Genomic DNA, 16,768 nt, shown 5'->3' with positions numbered 1-16,768 from the left:
CCTCTTCTATTTCCTCCTGTACATGTTTGTTGTTGTGATAGACGAATCTTCATTTTAATATCTGTAGTTAGATTTTTCCTGCCTGGCCCACAGTCAGGACAAATATCTTTCACCCACCAGGCCCATAGATACTCAGAACGAATCAAGTAAACACACAGAAACTTATATTGCTTACAAACTGTATGGCCGTGGCAGGCTTCTTGTTATCTATTTCTTCTATATTAAATTAACCCATTTCTATTAATCTATACTTTGCCACGTGGCTCATGGCTTACCATTACCTTACATCTTCCTTGTCATGGTGGCAGCTGCCAGCCTCTCTGCTCCAGCCTTCCACCTCCCAGAATTCTCTTCTCTCTTGTCCTGCCTATACTTCCTGCCTGGCCACTGGCCAAACAGCATTTTATTTATACAGAACAATATCCACAGCACTTCCCCTTTTCTTTTCTTTTTTTTTCAAGGAAGGTTTTAACTTTAACATAGTAAAATTACATATAACAAAACAATTATCAAGCAAGAATTACAGTTACAATATTATAGAAGATATCCTATCTATCTTATATTTGCGAGTCTAAGGTTTTATATCTAACTTATCTTTTATCATAATTGAGGAAATTATATCTATCTAGTCTTCAACCACACCAAAGACCTCAGAAGGATATAATATTACCTGAGAACTGGGAGAAGGATGCAAGCAACTTTCTGGAGTCTTGTAGGGCAGGCAGAGACAGCTGGCAGCCTGGACAGTCACCTAATGTTCTTTTGTAAAGTTGGGGCATTTGTCTTCAGCCCACAGGGCTAGAGTCTCTTGGTCACTTTTTTCAGTGTCCTGTAGAATGTCTGGCAGTTTCCTCTGCGAAGCAGGAACCTGAAGGACCATTTAGTCAAGCAAAGTTCAGTGGTCACCTTTCTATGGGTCCTGCACGTCCAGTCAATCAAGCAGTCCAGGCAAGAACAGTTTCTTGCCCAAATGGCTATTTTTGCCAAGGTGAAGATATGAAGTGTCTTCAATGCCCATCTTCCTCTCTGAAGTAAATCGGTGTTGCCAGGAGCAGACATGTCTCACTGTCCAGAAAGTCAAAATTTTAAAAATATTTTAAATGCCATATTCTGAAGGTCTTTGAAGTATTTGAAGATTACCTATCTATCTGAAATATCTCTATGTATACCTAGAAGACTTAACTAACATGGCTATGAGTATGATTATCATAGATGATTAATTATTAATCTATTTTTAATTTCCACTAAAATGTTAAATGGGCTATACAAACATAATACCTTAAACACGTGTAGAAATATACACACAGTATAACAAAATTAACTTTAAGATTGTATCAATAGACTAAAATCTATACCAATGTAAAACATTTTAAACAAGTTGTTACTCTTTAGAAGTAAGTTCCTTAATCTAACCTTTCTTCCTATTATATCTATATCATATCCACTTTTCTTCTTTAGAAAGAGATTGCATTTATAATCAACCTGCTTTAAATAAAAATACTGTTTTTTTTGTGTGTGTTCCACACCACTGGGCTCTTCTGATTTGGGACATAAAAATCTCTTAACCTTTTCTTTGAGCTATATGTCTGGGTTTAGAGAAGGAGTGAGCCAATTCCATCTCCAAAGCCAGCTTGATAATTTTGGGAAATTGGGTGTAGTTTCTCTTACTACTTCCTGCTGGAGGAGGGTGCTGTATCTTATGGGGACATGAAGAAAATTTTAGGATTATGGAGTAGTCCATGAGGGTAAACCTCTGAGCCAGTTGCCTTGAAACCATTCTGGATGTTGGATCATCTGGGCCATGGTGTCATCAGAGACCTTTCAGGTGGTCTTGGCTGATCAAACCTGATGTATCTTAATCTGGAACAAATCCATAGCCTCTGGCTTTCTGTGGAAACAAAAGCAGAGACTCTTTTCCAAAGCAACATATCCTTATATCCAAATTTTGAAGTCAAGGTACCTTTAAAATTTACATATTTGTTTAACTCAACAGCTTTTACGATCAAATCTTTTTCTGTAGTTAAAAATCCCAAAGACAACATAAACCAGATTTTCTGTGTAATATCCATCTTTGTAAGAATGAAATGCCACTGTGGCTGCTGGCTCCACCCACCTCAGCTTCCCAACATGGCGGTGGTACAGTTTACCACCAGCTCTGGGTCTTGTTTGTTGTTGTGATAGATGAATCTTCATTTTAATATCTGATCTGAGGGCTGGGAATGTATTTCAGTTGGCAGAGTGCTAGACTACCATGTAGGTAATCTGGGTCCTGAGTTCCCTTCCCAGCACCCTGTAAATTTGGTGGAGTGCTGATGCATACCATCAATCTCAGCACTCAGGAGGTAGATGCAAAAGGAGGAGACAGCACTTGGGGTCATCTTTGATTACATAGAGAGTTCAAGTTCAGTGTAGCACCTTATCTGCCAGCTCAGAGTTTCTACCAGGAGCTGAAGCCTTCACAATTTTGCCCATATATGGCTCCTTTATAAAAGCCTTTGTAGCAGGGGCTGATGCTACCTTGGATGCCAGCTTATCTTCTTCTGCTTCCTTGGCAGTCTTTCCCCTTGTTCTTGCTGTCTATCTAATGGGTTTCTAATCCCCTTTGGCCATTGTATCAGCAGAGATGCACCAGTGGCAGCTTCTGGAGCTGATCAATCATCAGGTTCTTTCATCTCTAATTTCTTACAACTTTCCTTTTGTACTCTTTCTTTAATAGAGCACAATTTTCTGGTCAAAGATACCACTAGAAAAGAAGTTCTGATTCTGTTCACATTGGTCTCAACATAATGCTAGCATGTCCAGGACGGACCTAGAGTCTTTCTGGTGGCAGCTGGAAAGAAAATGAAGAGATAGACATCTGAACTTCTAATGTAGAGTTGGTCTCTAAACTGCATATTTTTGGAATAATGGTTCCCAAAGAGGGATGTTGCCGTTGACTAGTTATCACACATTCAGGCCTACAATTAATCCTTCACTCCATTGCCCCTTAGGCTCATGTAAAATCTGATGGTCCAGTCACTCCTTTAAGTTAATCCAAATCAGTTCCCCATATAATTCAGTTCCATCTTCTTTAAAATTAGTAAAATTGCCAATGTGAACACTTTGCACCCAAGAACTTTCTTAGCCTGATTTGGCCCTTGCTATATTCTGTCTCTGTCTTTAAATTGAGTCTTAATAGGCAACCCTTTCAACTCTTAAAACTGATCTTAGTTCCACCTTTGATAAATCAGGAAAAAAAAAAGACTCGTAATTCAAGGGACATTATCTGATGATTGTTACAAATTTAACTTGACATGGAGCAATTAAGACTGTAAGCTTAGAATGGAAGGATGAAAGAACTGAGTATGTAAATGAAGAGGAAAGGTTAAGAAATGAAGCTTGTAGCATTAACATGATAATGGAGAGCAATGTCTGTATCTCATTTATTTTTTTGTTTGTTAATTTATTTTTTTTTTTTAGATAGAGTCTCTCTGTAGCCCAGGCTAGTTCCATCTTGAAGTGCAGATAAAATGTAGTTATGAATCTATTTAGCATTCCAGAAGGTGAGGTAGGGAACTTACTGAATGAGATTTGAGAAACAGGGAGCTTCATTTCCTTAAAATGAAGTGGCTTTTAACTTCCCTGTGCCTCATTAGCACTTTGCAATGTGGTAATACGATTTAATGGCCTAACATTAGTGTAATACTTATATTTAGCATTTTCACAATGGAATTGTATTTTGGGCTGCATATATCTATTTTAATAATAGATATCATCTTTTTACTGTTGTTTCCTAACTTGCAGCAATGTTAAACAGAAATTCATGTATTTTCCAGAAATTACTTCCACTTTCTTTCCTGCTCTTTTGCCTGCTACACCTGACCTTTGCCAGTGTTGTCACAGTTGACCTAAGGTTTATCTATTCACTGTTTATTTATTTACTTTTTATTTCCATGTTCCACACCTCTGCTGGCCAATCCTGAGCCTCAATTAATAATATACATGTTATTAATCATATATAATACATAGTTATGTAATATATATTAGTTTTCCTAGACAGAGTTTCTCTGGGTAGCCCTGACTATCCTGAAACTTGCTCTGTAGACCAGGCTGGCCCCAAACTCAGAGAATTGTGTGCCTCTGCCTTCTAAGTGTAACAGTATTATTTTTGTTTGGAACTGTATTACTACAGCAGCCTTGTAATTTAATTTTGGTTTATTAGAGAGAAAATGACACAGTTGCATTGCTGTGAACAAGATTTGGGAGAAGAAAGCAGGACACCCAGGGAATTCCTTGCGTCCTATTTTTCATGCCCAGAACTTGTTAGTCTTCAGAATCTATGTCTTGGTGTTTATGAGTTTTAGCCAAAAAAGCAGTGAGACAGAGACAGAATTATGTATCAGTTAAAAATGACTGATTGACCTGAGCTTCCATCTACATCCACTCCAGTTGCCATGGTAACTACCCTAACTAGAATCAGGACAATTTGCATTGCTGTGGCTTTTAAAAACGGATTCTTTAACCCCTTTGAGTTACTCTGCATGAAGTACCAGTCAGTGCAGAGAAGGCTTTCTGAACTTACACAAAAGGTTCCTTCAACACAGAAGGCAGTTTCCAGTGACTCAGCTCCTCAGGAAGGGCATTCCAGATACCCAGAGAATGTTGTCAAGAGGTCCCAAATGCCACTGAAGCCTCCTAGTACATTGAAACCATGTATAAAATTTGCCGACCTCAACCAATTCATCAAAATTATATTCTATTTTTTGAGCATTTAATAAAAAATTTTAAAATAATTTTAAAAATTAAAAAATAAATGATTTAATAAAGATAACTAGGTCAACAATAGGGAAGAGCTAAATTGACTGAAAGAAGTTAAAGTTCTAGAATTTAATAAGCAGCTCTTTGTGAAAAGAACTAGGCTTTGGTGTTAGAATAAAACTCTTTATTATATGTGTGGTCTGAGCAGTAAGTTAGCCTTTGTGAGACTCAGTTTTCATATTCATAGAAAGTAGATAAGGACATTGCCTTGCAGCAATGATTCCACATTAAACAGACATTTACATCATGGAATGTGTTTAGTAGATGTTCTCATAAAGATAGCTCACATAATGATTATTGTTATATCATCAAATCTTTAAAAATATATCACCATACACTTGATCTTTCAAGTGTCCTTAACTTTTAAATGTAAAGTCCAATTAAAAAGTCATTTTGCTAATTGTTTTCCAACATTTTTCAAAAGTCAGTGCTTGGCCCTTATTGAGTATTTTAATTATGATATTTGTGAGACTGTACAAGGTCTGAATAAGACAGAGTTGAATGGAAAGACCTGTATTTCTCCTCGCTTTACTACTGGTCAATACAATACACTGCATCCTTTTGAACAGAGAATATCATAGCAACATTCATGGTGAATTTTCTCCTGTTAAATTTGTAACGATGATTTTCATCTATAGTATGCAGTTTTATAATTTCCCTTCTCCACATTATAAACAAATTAGCATCAACATATTTAATCATTTAGTCATTAAAAATATAGCTTTCCTAGGAAGAAAGTTTAAAGCATATTCTTAGAATTAGCAGGGAAGTGATTTGTACAGTAGAGATTGGTGTGTACAGCTGCATGGGCTCCAGCAAATGGTCTTTTCTAATTATGAAACATTTGTCTCAGAACATTTGGCAGCTGAAATTTAGCTTGAGGAAAACATATGCCCTTACAATGTTGAGAAGCAGTTGTGAGTTCCATGGAGTCCCTCGAGGTCTCTTCCAAGCCCCTGATTCTGTCACACTGAGTATTTGGGTATTCATAGATGATTTCAGCATGAAGTGAAGGACAACAGCAGGAAGCCTGTAGAATCCTTTGGGCATCTTATGGCAGAAGTTGTTGTTCTTTAGTGTTGAAAGTGAAGTAGAAGTATAGTTAAGGATTCTTCCTTATGATTCTTGTAGGTCAACAAACGATTTATGTGGGTCCCATTTCCTGAGATGATTCACTGAGAAACAGCTGAGTATATGTTCAGTTTTGCTTTTTGTTGCCTGTGATAAATGGCATGACCAAAAGCAATTTGGAGAGAAAGGGGTTTATTTCATTTTACAGCTCATAGTCCTCCGTGAAGGAGAGTAAGGGCAGGGTCTCAAGGCAGAAACCTGGAGGCAGGAACTGAAGCAGAAGCCATGGAGGCTAAACATTGTCAACTGCCTTCCTCTTATGGTTTGCATTGGCTGCTTTCTCGCACCCAGGACCAACTATCCAGGGTGACACTGACCCAGTGTGCTGTCAATGAGAGTCCACACATGCAACAGTGGGCCCATAGTTACATTGCATCATTAAAGAGTAAATTTCATGATATTTAAGTATATTCATGTCACTAGTTGAAGAAATCTTCGCCACCCTAGACTCAAACTCGGTACAAATAAAACAGTGACTTGCTATTTTCCTCACTCCCAGTCCCTAGAATCCACTTTTTTATGTTTAATTTTTAATTTTTCTGTCTTTGAATTTGGTTCTCTGTATCTCCTATCAGCTGGAATCAGACAATATTTGTCTTTTGGTATTTTCTTTATTTAACTGTACATATTTTTAAAGTTAAACTCTGTTTATACTGTGTATCTGAAATTTTAAGACTGAATATACCTTACATTTATAATGTAGAAGTAAAAGAATTAAAAAACAATTTTGCTTATTATAAGTCACTTAAATATGACTTAAAATGGTACATTTCTTTTTTTTGGCCTGGAAATATAAAGCAGTTATTTGCAAATATACCCTCACTTGCACTTTTGAATAATGTGAACACAACATTTATTTTTCTGGTACTGCAATTGCATTCACATCTATGTAGACTGTGGGATGTTAGGGTCAAATTCCCTCTTTGAGTTATCTGCCTGAGATCTTTAATGCCCTTCAAACTGATTCACCTCTCTAACTGAATTGTTGTTACCAGACTTTATCCTTTAGGACAATTAAAAGAGTTGCCGACTGATCTCCCTGTCCCTGTCCCCCTCTTCTCCTTTTCCTCCCCCTACCTCCCATTCCTCTATCTTCTCTCATGTCTTCTCCTTTTCACTGGCATGCTACTGCTAATATATTCTTTTGGAAGTAAATTACATACCTTAACTAATTCTTTTCTGACTTGTGTATCTAGACTAAGATCCACAGGCAGCCAGCCAGAGCCATCACATTCTAACCCTATGGATTTTTCTTACCAGTTCAGTTTCTCCTCTAACTACATCCTACCTCACCCAACAAACATCTCAGCCCATCTGAACCACTTGAGGTTTCCCCCCAACTCCTCCCTCCCCCACTTTTCCCTTTCTGGCAAATGGGAGGGATATTAAAACGTCCTAGCATCTCTACTGAGTATGTAATTCTGGAGAAAGGTCTTGCACAGGCTCCTGCTAAGCTCCGGTTTATTCTTTAGTTACTGAATTACACACACCCTTGGGGAGTGGCCCCAGGGATGTCAGGGAGGTCACTGTTCATAAGTAGCATGATGATATTTTGATATTTTATTATCATCCATGGGTGCAAGCTAGTGAAGACCCAGTCATTATTACTGATTTTTATATTTTTCCTAAAAGAGCTGCTTAGGACAGGAGGTTCTATCTTTAGCTCCTCTACGACCCTCTGTGGTTCTTAGGGAATTAGTCCAAGGCTTCACAGTGTTCTAAGTTGGGATCTCACCACTGACCCACACCTTCAGACCAGGTGTAGCTTATGGATGCTAAGGACCTATTGTCAGTCTGATGGAGCATCTAGACCTTTCTATGTATTTAAAAGCATTAATCAAGGATCGCTGACAAATAAATCCATTTATATTGAAACTGGTGAAACATAATGATGATTAGGGATATAACGACTACCTAAAAATAAGACAAATAACTCCCATAATTAAAAAAATCATTGTGAGTATAAATTATATTTAGGAACTCTATAGCAAATATGATATGGAAATAGCTGTGGTTTCTGTTGGTGAGGTTTGTTGCTCACATTTAAAGATTAGAAAAAAAAATGCTACATTTCAGCTACAGGGTAGTAAAAATAAAAGTGTTGTTTGCCTCTCTCACATTTAAGAATCCCCTGAATTCTGTTGGGGATATAGGCCAGCTCTAGAGCACATACCTAATTTATGAGACCATAGGTTTAATCTCCCCAAACATGCAAAAAAAAAAAGAAAAAAGAAAAGAAAAGAAAGAAGAAAGAAAGAATTTTCTGAATTCCATGTTCTTCATGGTGCTTTGCTAATGCCAGCTGTTATCCTCATTCAGGCAAATAGAACAAATACTATAGACTGTCCTACAACACAGGCATGCGTTTCTCAGTGTTCTGAATCTGAAGTCCTAGACTAGGGCATCAGCGTGCTGTGGTTATGGCCCTTTCCTCACATGAACACTTGGTACAAGTGTGCAGAAAGAGGCTGGTCTGCCTGCATTTCCTCCTGTTAGGTCACTAATCCTATTGCTTAAGCATCCTCTTTCTGACCTCATCTAAACACAATCAACTCTTAAAGGCCCCATCTCCTAATACTACCCTGTTTAGTAGTCAGGGCTGCAAGTGATGAAGTTGGGGGTATAAACATATTTAGTCCACAACGCTAGGTGAAGAACTATGACTTTGAAGATCTTTAAATCTCTCATCAGCCAGCTCTTTTCACTGCCCCAGCCCCACTCTTGGGAAGTATGTGGTGCTTTTCCTGAGTATGTACAGCCCTGGAAACCTAGTTTAGCTCTTGATTTTTCTTGTCTACTGGAGCAGGAATCAGCAGGTGTTTTCTGAAAAGGGCCTATGATGGGAAATATTTTAGGCTTTGGGATCCATATGGTCTCTGTCACAGTTACTCAATTCATCCAGATACGATATGTAAATGAACAGGCATGGCTAGGTACCAAGAAGAATCTTATGGACATTGAAATTTATTTCAGATAATTTTCAAGTGTCATAAAATATGCTTCTATTTAGAAATTTTCAACTGTGTAAAAATGTAAAATCCATTCTTTGCTAGCAGACTATGAAAAACAAACCACTGGCCAGCCTTGGTGCAGATGGTAGCTTGTGAGTCTGTGTAGTAGATCCTACGCTGATGTTAGGGCTGTGAATTTGGTTTGTTTTTTTACTTCCATATCTAGCATCAGTGTCTGCCATATTGGTATGATATAAATATAGGCTGAATAAATATTTGAGTCTGGCAGTGCTTTGTACTCATTGTAGATGCTTTCTCTGTATTCTTCCAGAATTTGCATTGGACAGCAGATGAATTCCCCCCTAGAAGTTAAGCTAAATCCAGATTTGTGATTTTAGTCTAGCACAATTTTATGCATACATCCTCTGGAATCTTGGTTTTCTGTAAGTGACAGCCAGTTGTTTCCTGTGTTGAAGGCATTGCCATTCTACTAGTATGCTTAGAAATCCAAGAGTGATGAGAGTTTATGGATTTCCCCTAAGTGGAGTGTGGCTTTAAGGTGAGAACATGGTGTGCTTTGGGCAAGACTATTAGAAGCATGCTTCAGCACAAAGAAAGATTGCTTCTCCATCTCTGCCTTATGTCCTTTAGACTTTTATAGGTCTTTAAAATTTATTTTTGGGATTTCATATATGAGTTATTTTTTTTTGGGGGGGGGGCTGTTTTGTGAGACAGGGTTTCTCTGTGTAGCTTTGAGCCTGTCCTGGAACTCACGTGGTAGACCAGGCTGGCCTTGAACTCACAGAGATCCGCCTGGCTCTGCCTCCTCAAGTGCTGGGATTAAAGGCGTGCGCCACCACCACCCGGCCATATGTGAGTTTTGTAATTATATCATCCTCACCTCCTCCAGCTCTTCCTATATATCCACCATACCCCTTCTCAAATTCACAGCCTCTTATTACTGTTTTACACACACACACACACACACACACACACACACACACACACACACACATACACATACACACACACACACACACAAATTTATAATACAACCTCCTGAGTTTATTTGGTGTTATTCGTATATAAGTAGGGTTGACCTCTTGGGATTGAATAACCTATTAAGGACCTTGTCCCTGAAGAAAATGGCCTCTCTCAGCAGCTATTAATTTCATGTATTTCTCCATTTAATGGCCTTGGGAAATCTCCACCACCACCACCCCCTCCCCACACCCCCACCTCCGTTAACATGTTGATTGGTATTGCCATTTTTCAGATCTTGTTTAGGCTGACATCTTGTTGCTGACATTTCCTGGTGTAGTTTCCCTGTGTCATATAGAGGACACTATCAGCCAGAGTCCTGTCCTCTGGCTCTTCAAATTGTTCCACTCCTTTTTCCTGTGATGTTTCCTGAGACTTAGGTGTAGGGTATATATTGTAGAGATATCAATTGGGGATGGGTACCTTGCAGTCAGTTATTCTCTGCATTTTGACCAGTTGTGGAATTTTGGTCTCTGGTGCACAAGAAGCTTCTTTGATGAGGAGTGAAACATATACTTATCTATGGGTATAAGGATAAGAATTTAGAATGCAGTTAGAAATTATACTGGTTGTCTTTGTTATTCTTCTGTTGTGAAGAGACACAATGACAAAGGTAATTCTTGTAAAATAAAGCATTCAATTGGGGGGCTAGTCCATTATCTTTATGGTGGGAAGTAGGCAGACATGATGCTAAGGCAGTAGCTGAGAGCTTTACATCTTGATCCATAGGAAGCTGTCAGATGGAGCAAGGGAACAAATAGTTCTGGGATGGGCTTTTGAAACTTCAAATCCCACCCCCAGAGACATATATCCTTCAACAAATCAACACCTCCTAGTCCTGTTAATCTTTCTCAAGTAGTTCAACAACTGGGGACTAAACATGCAAATATATGATCCTACAGGGGCCATTCTCATCCAAGCCACCACAGTAGTTTAGGGAAAGGGCAGTAGTAGGCCCTCTTTCAGCATACATCACCTCAACAGCCAGAGATAATGAACTAGGTTTATGGTACTAGGCATGAATGTCCTCCTATTTAGTGGAACTTAAATCTACTTAGACTGCTGTTGGTTTCCCACAGGATGTAAGTGCCTGTTGGAATATCTTGCCATTCAGTCATTGTTGACTGTAAGGCATTACAACTGGGTAGGACAATTGGTTGTTTTTCTCCCTTGGCAACTTGCATGTCTACTACAAGAGCTAGTCCATAGGGAGAGGCTTGCAGGTAATTTCTGGGCTTATTTCTCAAAGTCCTATGTCCTCAGTGTGGTGTCTTCAGCAATAGAGTCTTACCCTGAGTTTCTGGCAGGCAACCAAGGGCAGCAGCAATAGCCTATACTGCCATAGTTTAACTGCAATCATCATCATGTGAGTCTCAGGTATTTCATTCATATGGAGATGATTCCCTGTAGAGATTAAGAAGACACTTAAAAATCAAAGACAAGGAAAGATTTCTCTTAATGGTCTCTTTAAGAGAGCAACAGACTTATACCCCTGCAGGTGACTTAAGCAAGATGTTCATCACAGCTCTAAAACTGCATTTATTTTTTGGTTTTTGAGACAGGGTTTCTCTGTGTAGCTTTGCACCTTTCCTGCTGAGACTCACTTGGTAGCCCAGGCTGGCCTCGAACTCATAGAGATCCACCTGGTTCTGCCTCCCAAGTGCTGGAATTAAAGGCGTGCGCCACCACCGCCCGGCTCTAAAACTGTATTTTTAATGGTAAGACAGGTCATGCTTACCTACCTATAAAATGCCAACATCACTAAAATTCAGTGGTTTAAAGCGTAAGAAGTCTTTGGCATGTTGCTCAAGGTCATGGATAAATTTTCTGTTTCATCAACCCATGGTCATTTTTCATGAACCAATATCTGAAATGAAATTTCTCTCAGGGACATTTTAGTAGCTCAAGTAAGCAAATCATTGAATTCTGTAAATTCATTTTCAGAAGTCATTAAAAAATACATATGGATAGTGAAATATAATAAATTCAGTTTGGAGACTTGATTATAACATGTGAAATAATGTAGGCTTACTTTCTTACATGAAGATTATTTTTAGGTGAACTCTACATATATAAATTTCATTTATCAAGATGTATATCTAATGCTTATTAGTGAAAGCCCATTTCTGCTGGTTTTAGTAATATAAAGAAACAAGAAAATTGTCTCTGGAAGATTATATACCTTTTTAGGAAACATGAAATATCAAGAGATAAATGCAATATTAATTACATATGCTTACATACGTCATTAAGTCACATAGTCACCACAGGAACACATACACTGATACATGCAGACACACATGGCCATACAGATGTGCACAGAGACACCCTTTTACATAGAGATACACACAAGGATATACACATACAATCTACACATGCCCAAGTTGCCAAGCCTTTGCTCTTATTCTTATTGATGCCATACTCAGTGTGACTTTCTTCCTTGATTCCTGAGTTGCTTGTTGCCTCACCAGATGTTTATCCCTCCTTGTGTGAAACTGTGCACCCTGTGAATTACCAAGATGGTTTTTCTTACCATCTTAGGCTGAGTGCACAGTAGGACAGCATTCCTAAATGACCTCAAGGTGTATTATCAACTCTGGCTTTAAGGTCCAGGAAAAGTTTTAGTCTCTTAGAATGTGGAAGATATTTTTCCTCACATTGCATCAACACACATGCTGACAACATTTTCTATTATGAAAATGTGAAGATGTGTGTAAAGGTAGAGACCATAATAAACATATCATATACTTACCACACAAGTTCATTTACCAAGATTTTAATATGCTTATTTTTTAACATTTTAAAATTTTATGTGCATGAATGTGTTGTATGCATGTATATCTGTGCACAACATGCATGCTTTTTGCTTGTGGAGGCCAGCAGAGGACATGGATGCCCTGAAACTGCAATTATAGATGTTGTGAGCTGCCATGTGGGTGCTGAGACTCGAACCTGGGTCCCCTAGATGAGCAGCCAGTGATCCTAACTGCTGAGCTCTTCAGTACTCAATATGCTCATCTTTTCTTTGTTTTTTAACGTAAGTTTACCTTGATAAATTATTGTATTACATTCTATAACACCCACCATTTTGTTCTTAATCTTGTCTATTAATCATGGACTTAATTCTGTGGTATTCAGCTTCAACAATTAACTGTACATTGTCAAAGATAGAATATGTAAGAGAGAAATTAAAATTCAACAACTACATCTAATAAAACTTCTACATGGACTGTGCACAAGTTACAATTTGTTAAACATGAGTTGTGTAGATGTTGCTGCTTAATTATTATTTCAGTTATATTGAATCCCCCAAAATAGAAATTAATTATTTTATTTGTACTTTTTAATAATTAAAATATGGTTATGTGGGTCATTAATAATCTTCTAGGTAGTTAGCAAGGAGAATTATTTCTTGGGAGCCTCTTTTTACCTTGTGCTCTTTCCTTCATGCAGTCTTTGATGTGTCCTTTTGAATGGCTGGACAGAGACACAAAAGCAATAGGAACTTTCTGGGTAGACAATAATATTAGATAGAGAACCAGGAACCACATGTTGCTGCCAACTGTAGCTGACTTTTTGATGAAACAGGACAGCTTAGTACTATGAGCTTTAAATATGTCTAAAAGGTTAATTATTTTCATACCTCTCATGAATAACTAATCTCTTTTACAGGGTGTTGTTCACAAGTTAAATTCTCCGATTAATTCCCCCCAATTGCTTTGTTTTCTCTTCCTCCAGCTCTTGTAAATGTGAAACTCTGGGCCATTGATCGACAATGTTTTCAAACGATAATGATGAGGACGGGACTCATCAAGCATACCGAGTACATGGAGTTTTTAAAGAGGTAGGACGCTTGTTTTTTCTTTCCATTTGGAGGACGTTGGTTCCTCTTTGAAACGCAGCTTTGTGTGTGTGGGGGGTGGTGGTGGTGGAGGTGGATGTGGGTGTGCAAGTACGTGCATAATTAATCTCAGTATTAATTGCCTATCAATTTGTGGAAGGGTCAGACTTTGGGTGAACCTTGTTATATTTCTGCTGCTGGTTCTCAGGATGTGTGGTTAAGTCAGGACATCATCCACATTGTACCCATTATCCTCAGACATGCAGAATTCTCTCAGAGACACAAATGAGAATCCACCTGAACAGGAAAGGATGTTCATTCTCACAATTTAGCAGTTAATGTATTCACAGTACTTCCTCTAACCAGACTGCAGAGCCTCACTGAGCTGTTCCCTGTGGGTCTCCATAGAAAAAGCAACACAGCTAAAGAAGAGACATCCCACAAGGCAGCTTGTTAGCCTGTAATCCTGAGATTAATTTCCAAAATTCATTCATTTCCAGTTCCTTGTTTTATTCATAAATTATTATGATAACTCAATATAGGATGAGGATTTAAATAGAAAACCTACTTCTCATTTCTTAGAAAAACACTGATATTCACTATCATTAAACTTTAACATATATATGTTATTTTTAGCACATGTATAAAATTTTGTTTGAAAGGAACATTGGCAATTCTAGTGATTTTAAAATATTTTGTCTTGTGCACTAGGGGGTGGCTGAGTGGTTGAGCATGCTTGCTGAACAAACCTGAGGACATGGAAGAATGCTAGGCATGGACACATGTGTGTCTGCAGCCCTAGCGTGGTGGGGGACAGGGCTGAGATGGGCCTGTTGTTTGAGTCTGCTGTCTAAAGTCAGCCAGTCTAACTAAAATGACAAGCCACAGGTTCAGTAAGAGGCCTTGTTTCAAGATGGGGACAGGGATAAAGCAGGACACCTGATGTCCTTCTCTTGCTGGTGTGCAGGTGCACACACACACACACCTTGTACATACACATCCACACATCCACAATCTGTATCATTTTACTTTTGAAAACTAAAGCATTATTCAATAACAATGTGCAGATTATGGGAAGCAAGGCCAGTGTGCCCCGAGGTTTCCTTTCTGAGGGATAGAACTTTTTGTTTTCACAGTTTCACTCTGTGTGAACAAGTGGTTAAAGTGGAGCTAACAAGTCAAGTTCACATTTTATTTCAGTAATATATCTTCACACATATCTACTGAGGTTTCTTAAAATACAATTTTAATGTCCCTTACTTGGGTATTTCTGTTAATTAATTTTGTTTCTGCTTCATCTTTTATACATTTTTCATTTCCACATGAAATCTTTTTGTTATATTCCTGCTGAAGGGACAATAAAATTCTAATTTGATATCAAGTAATAATATATTAAAGTAGTTCAATGTCAGCAGGGTGTTTTGGTTTCCCCTTGGTGTGATTAGAAGAGGAGAGGTGGAATGTAAATTTCCTTTGAAGTTCAGTATAGTTTGAAAAGAAATTAAATTACTGAGATGCCATACTTATGTGGGAGGATATACGTGTTCACTAGTGTGTGTGTGTGTGTGTGTGTGTGTGTGTGTGTGTGTATTGAGAGACTGTGAGAAAGATAAAGAATGCATATTCATTTTAAGCCTTAAAGTACAAAGCTGTTGATCTGAAAACACTCAGATGAAAACTCAATTGGTAATCAATGAAATACTTGTGTCAGGGCTGGGGCTTGCCATTTGTGTGGAATATCTCAGCTTGAGTTCTTAAGATGCTGATTTTAGCTTCCATGAATTTGTAATCTCAAGGAATGGGCCAAGTGGCAATCAAAGGCTCTCTCAGATGATTCCAGGAAGATCTCCTTTTCTACTGGCACTGTTTTAGGAGGTGTGTGTGTGTGTGTGTGTGTGTGTGTGTGTGTGTGTGTGTGTGTATCTGTAATTAGAGCTGCTTTAGTATTAGAATCTGTTTTGACACTGAATATTAATGGTTCTCTAGAATGTGTGATTTCTGTTGCTGTTAGCTTAGGGCAAGCAGAAATGACAGGTAGAATAAAAGAGAAGCAGGCACTACTAACTTTGATGTCACTTTGCATTTGGTCACTGTGCAAAAACAATTTCTCATTGTATGTTAAATAGCACAGGGCTGCTGAGAGCCTAGTTAGTAGGCAGGGTAGTCATCCATGTGGGCTTTAACCTTCGGAAATGGTGACTGTGATTTGGTGGCTCCATCTCTACAGACTTTTAGTGGCTCACAGTTAGGTTATTGATAGTCTCATTGGCTGGATATTCTAGGCCCTTCTTCACCAACAGCTGACTAGTTTTCTCGGCCTGTGTTCTTGAGATAACACATACTGAGTGATTCCCTGTGACCACGAGCCTATTTCCAGGTTTTCCTACAGCACACCCATCTCTGTGTTTCCTTCCAGCTGTCATTGATGAAGTCTTTTTTCTTCATTTGAATCCAATTAAAAGCTTTCTTTCCCACTGATGCAGATCTCAACCATGGAGCTGTCATCTTTCACTGTGAGGTTTCACCTCTATTGTACATTTTACTGCCCACTTTCTTTGATTATAATTCTGTTACTGTTCTTATTCCTACTTTGAAGCTGTAAACTTTTTAGTACAAGGGATATTTCTTAAGCATTTTATTGTTTTTCTTTGGCTTGGCTTTGCAGATAGTTTACCTTCCATTACACATTTTTCAAGGTTCATTTCGAATGTTAATACAGGCTCCCATCTTTCAAAAACTGTCTAAAATTAATGATGACAGCCCAATATTAAATCAAGAATGGGTTCCTAATGAGTGCAAATCCTTTGTTATGGTCCAGGTCACATGCCCACAAAGCTCAAATAGTGAAAAAACATTCAACCTTCCCACACGTTCCCAGGACAATTATTCTTGGTACCATTGATTTTTTGAGGCTTTTCAAAGAGGGTGTAACAGGGCTAGAGAATGGCTCAGCAGTTAAGAGCACTGGCTGCTTTTCTAGAGGACCGAAGTTCAACTCCCCAAACCC

The 16,768-nt window shown here is 38.3% G+C and overlaps 1 protein-coding gene across 2 annotated transcripts in view; it reads left to right on the top strand.

Moving 5' to 3' along the window:
* Positions 1-16,768, top strand: part of Prkg1 (protein kinase cGMP-dependent 1) — a 1,194,442-nt gene that overhangs the window by 744,283 nt on the left and 433,391 nt on the right. For both annotated transcript variants that reach the window (XM_036209439.1, XM_036209436.1), the window contains exon 4: positions 13,659-13,764. In XM_036209439.1, coding sequence (XP_036065332.1) covers positions 13,659-13,764 — 106 coding nt within the window. The remainder of the gene's footprint in view (positions 1-13,658; positions 13,765-16,768) is intronic.

This window comes from Onychomys torridus, chromosome 1 (assembly GCF_903995425.1).
Source record: "Onychomys torridus chromosome 1, mOncTor1.1, whole genome shotgun sequence".
Lineage (NCBI taxonomy): Eukaryota > Metazoa > Chordata > Mammalia > Rodentia > Cricetidae > Onychomys > Onychomys torridus.
This window is presented reverse-complemented; position numbering and strand designations above follow the sequence as displayed.